This window comes from Dunckerocampus dactyliophorus, chromosome 21, assembly GCF_027744805.1.
Source record: "Dunckerocampus dactyliophorus isolate RoL2022-P2 chromosome 21, RoL_Ddac_1.1, whole genome shotgun sequence".
NCBI lineage: Eukaryota > Metazoa > Chordata > Actinopteri > Syngnathiformes > Syngnathidae > Dunckerocampus > Dunckerocampus dactyliophorus.
The window spans coordinates 2812973-2827628 of NC_072839.1; the positions used below are offsets into that span (position 1 = coordinate 2812973).

General features: G+C 43.4%; 1 protein-coding gene across 3 annotated transcripts; it reads right to left on the minus strand.

Moving 5' to 3' along the window:
* Positions 1 to 3283: 3283 nt before the first annotated feature.
* Positions 3284 to 14052, minus strand: pabpn1 (poly(A) binding protein, nuclear 1). 3 transcript variants are annotated; one of them, XM_054766120.1, is made up of 7 exons: positions 13201 to 13367; positions 12072 to 12180; positions 10865 to 10932; positions 10613 to 10719; positions 9874 to 9961; positions 9602 to 9753; positions 3284 to 3697 (listed from the first exon to the last, which is right to left on the minus strand). In XM_054766120.1, exons 2-7 carry the CDS (start codon positions 12145 to 12147, stop codon positions 3508 to 3510), a joined length of 681 nt encoding a protein of 226 aa, XP_054622095.1. In that variant the 5' UTR covers positions 12148 to 12180; positions 13201 to 13367; the 3' UTR covers positions 3284 to 3507. The 3 variants fall into 3 exon arrangements, with proteins under 3 accessions (XP_054622095.1, XP_054622093.1, XP_054622094.1); XM_054766118.1 differs by lacking the exon at positions 13201 to 13367 and adding an exon at positions 13575 to 14052 and having other exon boundaries at positions 3288 to 3697; XM_054766119.1 differs by lacking the exons at positions 3284 to 3697; positions 13201 to 13367 and adding exons at positions 3904 to 4580; positions 13575 to 14049.
* Between the last annotated feature and the right edge of the window lie 604 nt (positions 14053 to 14656).

Sequence of the window (14656 nt, forward strand, 5' to 3'; positions counted from 1 at the left end):
GGAGGGGCAGGAAGAGAAGAACACTTGATTGTAACCTTTAATTTGAAGGAAATTAAATAAAAGTAACTTCTTTTTCCCTCTTCTCCTTCCCCCGTTCCTACGGTAACCCCCCCCTTTCCAGGGGGCTCTGGTAACTCGTTCCTTACATTCCGGGAATCTCCGTTGCTTGTCATTTGCGTGCGAACCTGAGGGACTCGAACCCTCAACCCCTGCGCCGTTAATCTGCAGCGCTACCAACTGAGCTAATCCGCTCACAATCACTCATGTTTTTTTTTGAAGGTGATGACCACAATTGATGCAGTACCAGGCGAAACAGCTAGGGGGCGTGTCTTTTTCGACAGAACCAAAAACAACACTTTATTTGATGGGGACCCGAACCCCAACCGTCCGCTCCATAAACCTCCATGCTACCAGCTGAGCCAACTAGCTCATGAAGACTTTCCTTTTTTTTTTAAAGTGATGAGTACCATAGGCGCTGGACCTGTTTGTCAGGCTTTGGACCTCAGTCCCCTTGCACCAGCAGACTTACCCACGTGAGCTTTCCCACTGGCATGCATATCTGATACTGTGGGGTCGGATACACTTGAAAAGACATACATGCTGCTACACCATTTAGACCCTGTCCACATGGCGGAATAAGTAGATACAGTAAATACCTCTTCAAGATTCAATACTTTTATTGTCATATGCACAATAAAACAGGTAGTTATGCTAGGCAATGAAATTCTTATTCTGTTCATTCTCCCAGAGAAAAGAAAGAAAGAAAACACAAGAAAATGAATAAGAACGAAAGAAACATTGATACCAATAAATTAAGCAACAACAACATAGAGACATTAAAGTGCTATGAGTGCGTGCGAATCTGCGACAAACAGTTGTGATATTGTATCGAAGTAGATGCTGGATGCCTGATGTTACCATTTTCCCTGGTCAGGATTTGCACCATGAATCAGCAGTGCTACCAGCAGAGTTAGCCTGTTGGCAAACATGCATGATGTTGAGGTGTGTCAATGACAACGGTAGATGGAGGAATAGCAAGGGAATACCAAAGAAGCCATTTGTTTGTCTTTTTCAGAAAGAAAAAGAGTAGACCATTGTCAGGCCAAAGCTAGCAACCAGCTACTCCTTTTCTGAACATAAAATTATGGTACCAAGTACCATCAAAAATCAACACACACATACAAAGAACAAAAATAACTCACAAAAGAAAGAAGAAAGAAAGAAGAATGATCTGCCTAGCGTTAGGGAAAGAACACAAATGCTTCTCCGAAATCTGTCCAGCTGGATAGAGTCAACATAACAGGAGAAGTAGGCGCAGGTAGAAGTATAAGAAGCAGGAACTGGACTGAATTGAAAAATGGAAAATCTCTTAACCAGCTGGTGAAGAGGTTTTTATATTGTGCACATTCCCTGCAAGCACCCATAGCCCAAAAGGTAACATGTTGAAATGGGGATCATGTCCAAGAATACATCATCCCCAAATGTCCTGTAAGTACCGTTACTCCTCCCTCAGTGTGCAGTTTTGCACTCTTCAAATTGGATTGCAATTCAAAGCAACCTAAAATGTAACTTCTATGTCGAGTAATCCCTCATTTGTCACAGTTAATTGGCTCCAGAACCGACCGTGACAAGTGAATTTCCGCGAAGTAGGATTCCTTATTTATAAAGAGAATATTTTTCAAAGTTAAAGCATAGCAAACCTGTGTACGACTTTCGAAATAGGACCTTTAACACTATTAAGCCCTCTAGACATTACCCCCCCCCCACCCCCCGTCACTCTTTTCACTCATATTACCCAATATAGTAGACATAATAAGAGAAAATAAGACATAAAAGACATAAATAAATAACACGTTAGCATTGGGAGAGTTATCTGTTTCTTTTTTTGCTGCGGGTACTTCCTGCAGTGGCTATTGTCTCATCAATTAGTAACATTGCTGCCACCTAGTGTCCGATGTGGAATACTACACACATGGCATCTTTAAATGCCATTTTCTGAATGGCTTCTATTTAATTTTAGTTCGATTAGTCATTTTTATGTTTAAAATGCTTCATTTACACAAAAAATATGCACATTTTGCTTAAACGTGCATATTTTTAAACTGATAATAGGTTGTATTCAACCACAAAACTATAACGACTGTTAATTTACATATTCGAAAATACCGCGAGAATGAATCCTTTCACCCTGACCAAGATATGAAGCCCAGTCCGCCGTTCCAACGCCAGCAGCATTTTCCACGTATCTACGTATGTAGATGGGTCTATATATTTATATGTATCTCCTGCTAAGTAACCATTTTCTGTGAGTTTGTCTGGATGTTACTTTTCACCCTAAGAAGGATAGGAACTCCAGCCCTCTGTTCCACAGTCAGCAGCATTACCCACTGAGCCGGCCAGCCAGTTACACGTGTCCAAGTGTGTGTGTTTATATGCACATACACATCTACTTCTCGGAGGTCGCTGCATGTTATCATTTGCCCTAAGCAGCATATGAACCCCACTCCCGTGTTCTAAAGCCTGCACTATTACCCACTGAGCCATCCGGCCACTTACAGAATACGAAGTTATGTTTCGCTCCATCTTTTCCACTGTTGTTATTGGGACCTCGTTGATCGTGGGGGCCCTAGGAAGGAAATCCAAATTGTAGGCACCAGAGTTTGAGCTTCCCTGGCAGCCTGTCTTGTTGATGCTGGCCAGACTGGTGGTGACGTCTTGCCTTAATACCTGCACCTGGTCTCTGTCCCCGAGGCTTTGCTGTGACACCATCGGAATTGGGTCGTCATAATAATCATAATTACAATTATGATTTATTATTTTGTATGTTATGCGTTGGTTACACTGAAAGGAAGGGAAAAAAGTGTTGATAGCTCCTCCGCAAAAAAGGCAGCTAAATCTCTTCTGCTCTCCCACATAATGTGTGCTGCATTGAAATGCGTCCAAGCTGAAACGGCGGTTAGGCTGAACTAGTGTTCCCCCCACCGGGGAAGCGGTTTTCACAATAATACTGGTTCAGGGAGCCCACAACCGTTGCCGTGTGGATGAAAGCCTGAAACGTTAAATCCTTGACTTTCCAGCTGAACACGTTCCCGTGTGACGAGGGTTGCTGTTTTCAAAAGGCGGGTCAAAGATCCTCTATGTGACAGGAGCGCTCTGCTGTTTGTAATGTGTTCAATTGACCACAATACATCTTATCCTTTTTACACAACATCTTTATTGTTTTATTTTTGTAATTACACAATCATGGGGTAAAAATAAAAATAAAAAAAAATTTTTTTTTGAAACCCCTCCACCCCCCCCAAGGAAAAAGAAAAATCTGCACACAACCCCCCACCCATCTTCTCAGCCATCTTCTCTGGTGTTCCTCCTGAAAAACCTGCCTGCCTGTCAGCGATGTAGAAAAATCATGTGGGGAGGGGTTAGCGGCCTGTTAAGTACTGTGTGTGTGTGTGTGTGTGTGTGTGCGTGTGTGTGTGAGAGAGAGTGCGTGAGTGACTAAAAGCATCATCAGCGTTTGCTGTTGTAGTAAATGCCCCCCGTGGCCGGCCTGTGGTCGCCCTGCCCCCCTCCCCCCCACACGGACAGAATGGGGTGAGTGTGCATAGCGGGAGCAGAGAGAGAGAGAGACGCTGCGGAGACAGTGGGGGGGGCCGGCGCCACCTGGGGAGGGGTTGTCAGCCGCCACTGGTCCTGAAACCTGAAACGACAAGAAGTGGTCTAATATACAAAGAGAGGAGGGGGGGTGGGTGAAGGGAGGGGGGAGACATTGAAGGGAGGGGGTGGAGATGGGACCCCCCAAAGGAATAAAAACAGGCAAAGTGAAAGTCTGCCCCCCCCCCGCCTTCCAGATAATTAAAAAAAATGAGTATAGAATCCTCCTTTTGTCCAAAACGTAGCGTGGGGATTAAAAAAAAAAAATCTGGTCACGGGGAGGGGGGGTTAAAAGATGGAGCCAGATGAGGAGAGGAGATGAAGGGTGGGAAAGAGGAAGTGACACCAAACAACTTAAAACAACCCGCCTAGTTTCACATTCCAACACAAAATATCCCCCCCTCCCAAAAAAAAAAAAAAAAAAAAAATCTCATGCCCCGCCCCCCTGACTTTTTTCTTTTCCTGGTGGAGGTGGGGGTGATGGTGTGGAAGCAGGATGTCACAGCCAGACCAAAGGAGACACATCTGCAGCCTGAGATACCATCCTCATCCTTTCTCTCCCCTCCCCCCCCGCCACCCTTCCAAGCCAACACAGAAGAAAAGAAAACTTTCCTGCCCCGAAAGGCCAACGTATATCTTACCAAGGGAGGGGGGGGGGGGGGCCGCACCAACCTGCGCACACGCACGCTCACATACAAAAAGCAAACAAGTCAGTCTCTCTGTCCACAAGTGTTTGGGGTTTTTTTTTTTGTTTCTCTCTTCTGGGACTCCTTTTTTTTGGTTGGGGAAGGGGAGGGCTGTTTTTTTTCTCATTGTGTGTTTTAAACGGGGACAGAGAAGGGAGAGGGGTTGATAGTAAAAAGGTTGAGGGGAGGGGTTGTGTGGTGGGTGTTTAGTAAGGGGAATACCACGATGTTCGCCCTCGGCCCCTGGAAGAGAGAGAGAAAAAGAGGGTGAGTTTCTTTCCTGGTTGGTTGGCTTAAGAAGATGGACACCAATTTCCTGGTGTGGCGTTCAAATCAAATGGGCTCTGCCGCTGTGCGCTCAAAATGTGTCTGGGAAAAACAACTGGGACAGGGTTTATTACGATTATGACCACATTGACCCGAATATAAAGTCTATTTTCAGGGTCTGTTGATTTCTCTGAGAGAAAATGCATCAGAAGCTGTCTGAAAGGGTGTGGCTCTTTCAAAGTCTATTTGAGAAGCTTTTCCTCAATTCCGAGCTGGGAGAAATGCAATAATATAAAAAAATAACCAAAGTATTCAACCCAGCAGACGGCGCTTTGGTTTGGGATATTGAAGTTATGTCATATTCATGTTTTTACTGCACAGCCCTTAACAGCATTTTTTGGGGTGGGTGGGGTGGGGTGGGGTGTGGGGGTCCTTTGGTGTTTGAAACACCAAACAAGTGTATTGTGTATTATAAAATATTTTCATCATAATCTACCAATTGTTATTTCACTCATATTGAAAACATGATCAAAAAATATTTGGCCTTATATTCGGATCAATAATATGTACCAAGTTAAGTGTTGCATTAGAAGGACTGCTGAATAATAACAACAATAATAATAATAATAATAATAATAATAATAATAATAATGTGTTGGCGTAAAAAAAAAAGGCGGGGGGCAGGTAGCAAAGGTGCACTCTCCCTCTTTCTCTCTCTCTAGCTTCTTTTACACAGAGACTGTACAAGCACTTTGCTCTCCACATTCGGGAGCAAACATCTCTGCCTTTCAACGCCGTGTACTGTCTCTTTAAGAAATACGCCATTAATGTGGTGCCGCTGCTAAGGATGGGCATTTCTTGAAAACTATGGGGATGGGAGAGCCTCTCTGCACGTTCTCAACTCCCGCTTCAATCCCCAGGGGTCATATTGAGCAGAAAAATGCTGAAATTGGCGTTGACAGAGGTCGACTTCCGAGCACAGGCAGACTGAGCAGCGCCTCTGCTGGTTGCGGCCAAGCATTGCACTCAATTTAGTGTCAATTCAAGATACCATGCAGGAAGCAACGATGCCCATCTTTAGCTGTTATGACCACCAATGCCAGCTAGACTCAGTTGCACAATTCCTGGGTTGGTGGGGTGGGGGTGGGGGCTTCGACCTCTAGGATAACAGTGGGGAAAACCTCCAAGACAGACGCAACACACACACACACACACACACACACACACACAAGCCCCCTTTCCACCACAAGAACAGTTTCAGGAACTTTCCCATTGGCGCTAGTATTTTGACAACTTTGAAGCCTCGGACCTAATGTGTGTTTATTCAAAAATTAGGTCTGCGGCTATCGATTATTTTTGTAATCTTTCAATCATTTTGTTCAAGTAATGAAGTAATCGGATAAAACACACCGTATAGAGGGCCTCTATTTGTCCAAGAACCAAATTGTATGGTTAAAAAAAAATGAGCAACATTTTATTTTGTAGCCCTTGTGTCATAAATAGGTAGCTGCCAAAGTAGTAAGACTTTGACCTTGTTTCTGGTTGTGTGCAGAGTAAATATGCAGATTAAGACATCTTATGTCTTGTTTCCATTTCAAAATGGATGAATCATTGCAGCTCACCCATACGTCAGTCTGACTTCAATAAACTACCCTGAACTTTGAAGTGCGGTGGAAACTACAGGAGCCTTTTAGCTCCAGGAGTTATCATTAGTTCCTGGTCTTTTCGTGGAAAAGGGAGCTATTGTTAAGCTCAAAAACACTCACACAAGCCACAAAAGCCAGACAAGAGCGCACGCACACACACTGAGACCAGTGGTTGTCGTCAAGCTGCAGTAATGAACCTTTGTCTCTGGGAGTGCACACCATAAAAAGTGGTGGCTTTGGGGGTACAACGCATGTGAGCTGGTGTACATGCAAGGATGTACACAAATGTCAACTCAAAAGTTTACTCAGGAAGATGACAAGAGCATGTATGAATGAGGTCTTGTGATGATCACTTTGTATGGGAAAACATGCTTAACAGCACATGAACACCAACATGTTCAGCACCGCCTCAACAGGCTTCTGTGGATCGTCCCAGGTGCACAATGCTCATATTCACCATGGGAATGCAGCAGTGAAGTTTTAGGTCATATTAATAACACTGTGCTGCCGTGCAAGCAGTATTTTCTCACTTGAACTTCTAAAAAGGTCGTAATCAGTCGGACCACATCAACACTTTCATGTTCTGGTCTAGTGCGTTGGCTTGCAATGTGGGTCAAATCCCAGTGACCAAACTGGCACCATGTGTGGGATTGGCTTGACCATGAGACACTTACACAAAGGAAGCAATTAAGTTCCTTTCTGGACTTTATTTCAAATTAGTCATACAAAAACAAAAGTCAAAACTTGGACCCAAGCTGCCTTGTCTTAGCCCTGCTCTAAACTACACGATTGATGTACTTTTCTCACATAGACAATCTACGTCGTGCTATGTCAACTAACCGAAACTTATTACATTTTTCCCCTGAGCAATCACGCAAATCTAATGAATCCGTTAACACAATATTCATTTTTAAAGTTTTACAATTATAGTTTGTAAAAGGAAGTGGCGTCGGGTTGTGCAACAGTAACCCGTGTTAGGGACTATTGTGCCAGTTGTGAGATTGTTCATGGCTGCAATAAAAGCCTGTTGTTACTGTGGTGATTAAGTCTGGTGCTTGTTTGTCTCACCCAACATTACATTTTTTAAATGAACCACGAAAGAGCATGATTAATTGATTTTTGAAAAGCCACAATGGAATGAAACCGTCAAATTTGAAGCGCAAAATGGCGAGGGATTAATGTATATATCAGTGACAAATGAAAAAGATCCCCTTCTGTTTTAAAAGAAAACTGCACCGGGGGGGGGGGGTGTTTGCCTATCACCCACAATCCTTAAGTGCAACATGAATACGTGTCTCTCTCTTTTCTGTGCGTGCTAAAGATATAAAAACAGATAAAAAGAGGCAGCCCAATGGGACTGAAGCTTGTTTTTATTAACTGGCCCTTGGTATACTACAGTGGAAACTTGCTTACTGGCATTAATCTGTTCCAGAAGGTCAGACTATCGCAACAAATCGCACACTAACCGATTCAATTTTCCCACTAAGAAATCATGTCAATCCTAGTAATCCTCATAAATGAAGCTACACCACAACATGTAACAAACACTGTGACACTTCACCACAAAACTGAACCAGTCGTGGAATAACTAAGTAGAAAGGCAGGCGGAGATCTTACTAAAGCAAAGTGAAAGCTTCACAAGTAAACATCTGTGTGGTACAACCAACTGATGAGATGAGGCAATGAAGGCATGGTGTCTCATAACCTCTTACAATACAATCTATTACTTTACTGGAACTAATCACCTGTTAACACCCATCACTCATGCAGCATGCAATGACTTTCACGTATGACGCTATGGCATTTCTGAAAATGAATACAGGCGGCCCTCGGGTAACGAACGAGTTTCAAATCAACTGCTGAAAACAGCAAAGCGCTCCCGTCTTTGAGGTGCATATTTTTCCCTAAGTAGCTCACACGGTTCACAAGAAGGATATAAAATACAGCAGTTGTCTTGCAGGCCTTTCTACCTTCTTAAAATATTGTCCCAGACTATTGTGGACAGATAACCTCTTCTACGCCCAGATCTCCTTGGAACAGCGGACAGAATCCATGACCCCTCTAGCACTCGGTGTTTATCCTTAATGATGATCACATCAATCAAAGCAGTTGGGACCAAAAAAAGGTCAATATGAGATTTTTTTGTTCATTTTCACTTCCTTTTCTTTGGCTCACGGCCGCTTGGGAGACACAATGAAGTTTAAAAAGTTAATAAGTAGATGTGATCTTTGTCTCTGTGGTTGGAGGCGGGGCCGCTAGCATACACACAGAGCGCAGAAGAGCGTAATATATTAGAAATTAAATGAGTAGATTGCATTACACCAAGTCCCCTACTAACTAACATCTGACCTGCGAACTTTCGGAGATACGAACAAAGCCGACTAGTCTATATTTTCATGTGTTTTGCCTTATAAAGTCCATATTTATACTGGTACATGCTTGACCAGCAGAGGGCACTGTGACACTGCTAATGGGACCAACAGTGTAGAACAGGAGGGGAAGAGAGAGAAAGCTACATTGTTATAATACAACCTGGACAGAGTGTGTGATTGAAGTTTATGAAGAGTTAATAGGCCTGCTTAATTCTACACCACCCATAGAACACTACCTCTTTAGAAGAGTCTGACGACGACGATTTGTCCTTTTTTCCAATATCTCCTCCTCCAACTCCACCACAACATTGTATGCTCGACCACTCCTCTTCAAAAGGTAAATAAAATTTATCATTACGTATTATATCATTTTTATTATTGTTTTTTTCATTAATTATCCTCGTTTAATATTACTACTGCATCCAAACTCATTTACATACATACACATATACTGTATATGTATACACGTACATGTAGTACCTACATCATTGGTAATATTACCTTTTCCCCTACTTAAGAACAATTCAACAGGAACCAATTGTGTTCGTTAGTTGGGGACTTGGTGTACAATGTCAAAATGTAAAATTTTCGTCTCGTATCATCCTCGTAGACCCAATGTCATGTTTCGTCTCGTGAACTGAGTGTCGCGTGACACCCCTACCAATAAGCAACGTTATTCTTCCTCAGCGTGGCTGAACGGCCACATGCTGTGTTCTTCCGCCAGCACGCTGGAACTAGTTCGACCTTTTGAACTAATTAGCCACGCAACATCGTGCACCGAGGACCACCTGTTCTGTGTGCTAAAAATGAACTCAAATGGCAAAAGTCTGTAGTATTCCTATTAAAAACAACTTCTTTTGGGCTATTTGAGTATTCATGATGTATAAAATAAAATGATTCTCTTGTAGTTGACCACCCGAGTACATAGACGAGGAATGTCGTTCATGCAGTGTTCTCTCCAACAACGTATCCCACTCACCTGAAGGCCCGTCCTCTGCCTCGAGGTGGTGTATAGCCGCTGTAGTAGCGCGCCCGTGATGTGAAGTTCCCTCCCCGTGATCGAAATCGGGCCCGGGAGAAGCCGCGATCTGTGGTGCTGATGCCCGGTCTGTTTGTTCTCTTTGCGCCAACCTAAAATATAGTTAAGCAAAACCAATCTGTTTGGTGATGGTGATGTGGTCCCCACCACCGTCATAATACTTAGGGGGGGCAAAACAGTTGTACGTGGTATTTTTTCTTTAAAAAGCTTACCTTTATCTGCCGTCCTCTAAAAAGTGACTCATCCAAAGCCATGGCTGTCCTTACAGACTCTTTGTCTGCAAACTCGATATAGGCAAACCTACGAAAGCAAAAGCAAGATACGGCAAAATATAAACACACCTACACACATAACAGACAACATTATTGGCCGCATAGTGCCTGCACAGCTGAAAGGGAACTTATGTCCTTTTATTAAAAAGGTCAGAGGACACCGATATTGGACCTGAGAGAAGGTTTCCTGGCTCACCACTTGGTATCGTTTATTCAAAAGGTCTTTGGTGAGCTTGATGTCGGGGTTCTGTTCCACACGCAACCAGTGTTTCCCATATATTTCTTTATTTGTAGCGCTGCCTGTTCATAAGAAGAAGCAGAAGGGCTTGGAGTTGCCAACTTAGTGACCGCTTTAGATACTCTTTAAAAAAAAAAAAAAGCAACCAGCAAGGGGGGTGGGGTGGTACGCATTGCTCCTCTCAATGAGGTTCTGTCACAGGCAAGTTCCCCCATCTAAAAACCACTCCAAGGGCAGCCCAGTTTTGTTTGTGACTTTAAAAAAACAAACAAACAGAAGCTTTATGCAAATGTGTCATGGCCAATTATGAAAATTTGACAAAGCTGTGGGCCGCACACAGCACCCGGGCGCACTTTGGACACCCATACCAGACCAACCCCATGTACCAACATTTTAACTGTGAACGTGAACATTTGTGCATGTTTGAAAGTGACTGGTTACCCTTTGGGGTGCCCCGTGTATTTGTCACACAGGATGGTGACTCTGTTTACTGAGCCGCAGCCATGGAAGTGCGCCTCAAGCTCTTCTGCAGTGGCGCCGTAGTCCACCTAAAAAAAGTTCAAGATTAATTTTTCAGATCACAGAGTGCATTTCTTTACATAATAATAATAATAATAATAAGCAAGGAAATGCATTTATAACAAGTTACCAGATGTAAACAGAACTCTTGCCACGCTTCTGTCCACTACTCACATTTCCAACATATATAGATCTGCCATCTGCTTCCATCTTTTCTTCAAAAGACATGATGACTGGGCCGACTGTAAAAAACACGACAAAGAATTTTAAAGTTCCAAAAAGTCAGTCAAGTGGAGAAAAAAAGCTAAAAACAAATGTTAAGGTCATACTATCCCTCGCCATTTCACGCTTCTGATTTTGTGGCTTCACTCTGACGGTTTTTCAAAAATGTATTAATTGATAAATCATGCTGTTTTGTGGTTAAATACAGTCTATGAGTCCAAAAATATTTCAGCAAATTGTTTTATTTTGTCCTAAATCAAGCATTTTCAAGCATAAAAATGGCTAAGCAAAATACAAATGAGACATTCGGATGATGCATTGAAATAAGTTGTGATGACTTGTGGTATTCTACACTGTCACTAGCGTCAGTAATGTTACTCTAATGTTGGGAAAGACACACAAGTGCCAGACTTGATGGCTGGAGCAACAGGCCTTTATTGCAGGTTTGAACAATCTCACAAGCACGATAATTAGCACGAGCTACCGTTCCTCAGCTAAAACTCAACTATGAACCCCGACGTCACTTCCTGTCCTCCCCTCACACCGGAACATATATTGGGTAATGTGAGTGTAAAGGTGAGTATAGGGGTGTTATTTCATGTCTGGAGGACTCTAATAATGTTAAAAACCATCATAAACAGGTGTTCCATGTTCTAACCACGCAAATATTCCATTTATAAGTAAGAAATCCTGTTTTGTGGAAATTCACATCATGGTCGGGTCTGGAACCAATTATCACAATAAACAAGATTACTGTCAATTTGTTATTGTTTTGATATCCTTGCCACCTTGCTTTGTACATTTCCTGCTACCTTGTCTTCACTTAACTCCCCAAGGATGAGTTATGTCTGCACCCAGACAGCCCTCAAGGTTATCTGCACTGACAAGCTCCTGGTTGTGACTTCTACTGGACTGTATATCATTCTGCAATATGTGGATTTGGGGAGGACAGCTACATGGCACAAAATAAATTATGTTGAGGAGAATTTAATGAGGAATAACCTTTACACTTTAGGTCAACTGTTATTCAAAAATGATGTGCTCTGAATCCCTATGAATATAAAGTCTGTTAACAAACTGGATGCTGCATGCAGCAGACTGAAGTGATCGAGTGTTAAAATGGATTGTGCGGTCCCTTGTAAATAAACAGAAAATATACCTGGTGGGGGACTGAGATTCATTTGCTTCTCCACCTCGTTCTGCAGCTCCTTCAGCTTCTCTGCCTCTTCCTCCATCTCTCTCACCCGGGCTTTGATTGCCTCCAGCTCCTGGGAGTGGATACACATGTGTCAGTTAAGCCTATACAGAACACCGTACAGGTAAGATGTGGTGGCAACAGCCTCCTATAAGCGTGAACCCCCTTTATTTCACCATTCATGACGATCCCATTATAAAGCTAGTGAAGTAGGAACAACAGTATGTGTTCCTGCATTATTTCACAAATCAAAATACAGTTTAGAGCAGGCTAGGTTTATGAGATCAAAAAGAGGGGGCACATAAGCACAACCAAGATTTTGGCCTGTGCAGACAAATAAGGCAGGTGTGTCATACTGGGTAAACACAGAAGGCACTGTCCCCATGTAAGTGTGGCCCATCCTGGAAGAGTGGTGCATTGCAGTGGGAGTCATTCCAGTTCCATTTAGGGCGATGCTGACACACACAACGAAACCAACACAAAACCAAATTCACTGACCCTCAATCCAGTCATTATAATTGCATGTGAAAAAGCCAATACGCCATGCTTGTTATCGTTACTGTATGAAAGCAACAAGCACTATCAAAATAGCATCAAGAAGAGGGTAATCACAGACGGGTGGCTGTAGATCAGACCCCTTAAATACCGCAACCTCATTTCATTATGCAGACAGACACTCCTTGAATAGACGTGTCGCATACACCCGCCATCATGCACGGATGCACGTGTGCTAAAACGAAGGCGGCATCATAAGCGCTCATAAAAACACAACAAAAGATGTTGGCATCGTGCAAACACAACAACAGACAATGGCCATCTGCACCCCTATGGGGTCGGCTAGCTGGAGTGGTCACACACCCACATTTCAAACTGATAAACACCAAACATGACGCATTTTTATCGTGTCATGTGATTGCAGAGTGTCAGCTCCGGCTGTAATTCTATGAGGAAGCACTGCATCGTGGTGTAGCAAGTTATGCTAGCATTTCACGGCTGTCGCTAGGTCATCCACACGTCCCGACGCTGCTCCTCGAAATGCCGCAGCGAGTATGCCGTCGAACGTAAAAAAGGGGGACAAAAAACGTGTCATTACCGTTGAATAAGGCGGCTTCTCAGTGAAGGGAACCGGCACGGCTGTGTATAACGGCTATACCCTATCCTGCCTTGCCCCTCACCGCTTCACACGTCCCCCTTTTTGCATTTTTTGCGACGATTTGTATTCAGAGTCTCCGTCTTGCTCCCTGGCGCAGAAACCAGCGCCAAGATGGCGGCCGATATCGCGCATGTCATCACCCAATTCTGCTGCACTGCGCGAACCACAATGGCGGTTAATATATTAAACCTACATGTGAGGAAGTCGTTAAACGCATATTAACATGTGCTCACAAGACTTGCTTTTTTAAACAGTGTGGCTACAATATATCACTACGTTCAAACAATACGGCTGAAACAATACCCTTCACGTACCGGGTCTTCGATTGCGGCTTCCCCCTCTTCTAAGCCCGGTTCCTCGTCGCCAACATCCGGGTCTTCCAGTTGGTCCAGGTGTCCGGGGTCAGGCTCTATTAGCGGTTCCTCCGCTAGTCCATTACCGAAGTCCGCCATCGTCCCGTTCCGAGTGTAAAGACGCGCCTCGTGGCCAAAGCAACGTAACAGGCCCCTACTCACACACAAGGGGGGAGTGAGTGGGGCGTTCAAGAGGGGGGGAAAACGGCGGAAAACGCCGCTTGTTAAAGTTAAAACTGGAAATAAAATGCTCTCTACGATGTAGCCACTGGTTGAATACCGAATAACGTTAAATTGACGTTTGAGTCTCGGCCTTTAGATAACAGAGAACGACAAAGCGTCTTGTTCAATGAATCAACTCTGTGTAAAAACAGGCGAAGACATGAGATCGGCGGCGACGTCGCCTCTGTTCAGAAATGGAGGCCGAAGGCGGAGCAATGTGTCACTGCGGACGTAAGCTTCAACCCCATTCGCTATTGGGCTATTCTGGGCAGCCCATTTATCCCAGGTCACATTTCAATTGGTTTCGAGAGTAGCCCTTTCCGGGTGCCAAATTGAATGTGTGGTTTTAATTGGATTAGAGCTGTGCCGATCACCTGCATGTCAATCGAGGTAACCCACTAGCGAGCTCAAAATTACAATGTGTTTTCCTCAATAATTTTGATAATATTTTTAAAAGGTACTACTTACCTTGATAGGCTGACAAAAGTGTGTGGCCTACGAAATATCCTCTTTTCTTTTAAAACACTGTCATTTTTGGAACGCTTTCATGCTGTGACGTAAAGCAGCGTGTGTATTAATGATCCTGCAGTCCGAATACTTTACTCTTTTTAAAAATTAATTCTAACATCACTTTACATTTAAACCAGTCGATTTTCTTCAGAATCGATATTTTATTCCTGTTGGTAAACAATTACGCAAAACGTGTGACTTTCACGTAACTTACTTAACGCCATATTTGTATTTGCGTAGAGACGTTTTAAACAAAAAAATCCACTCTTGTTATTTTTTTCAAATAAATTATAACGCCGATCAAACACCAA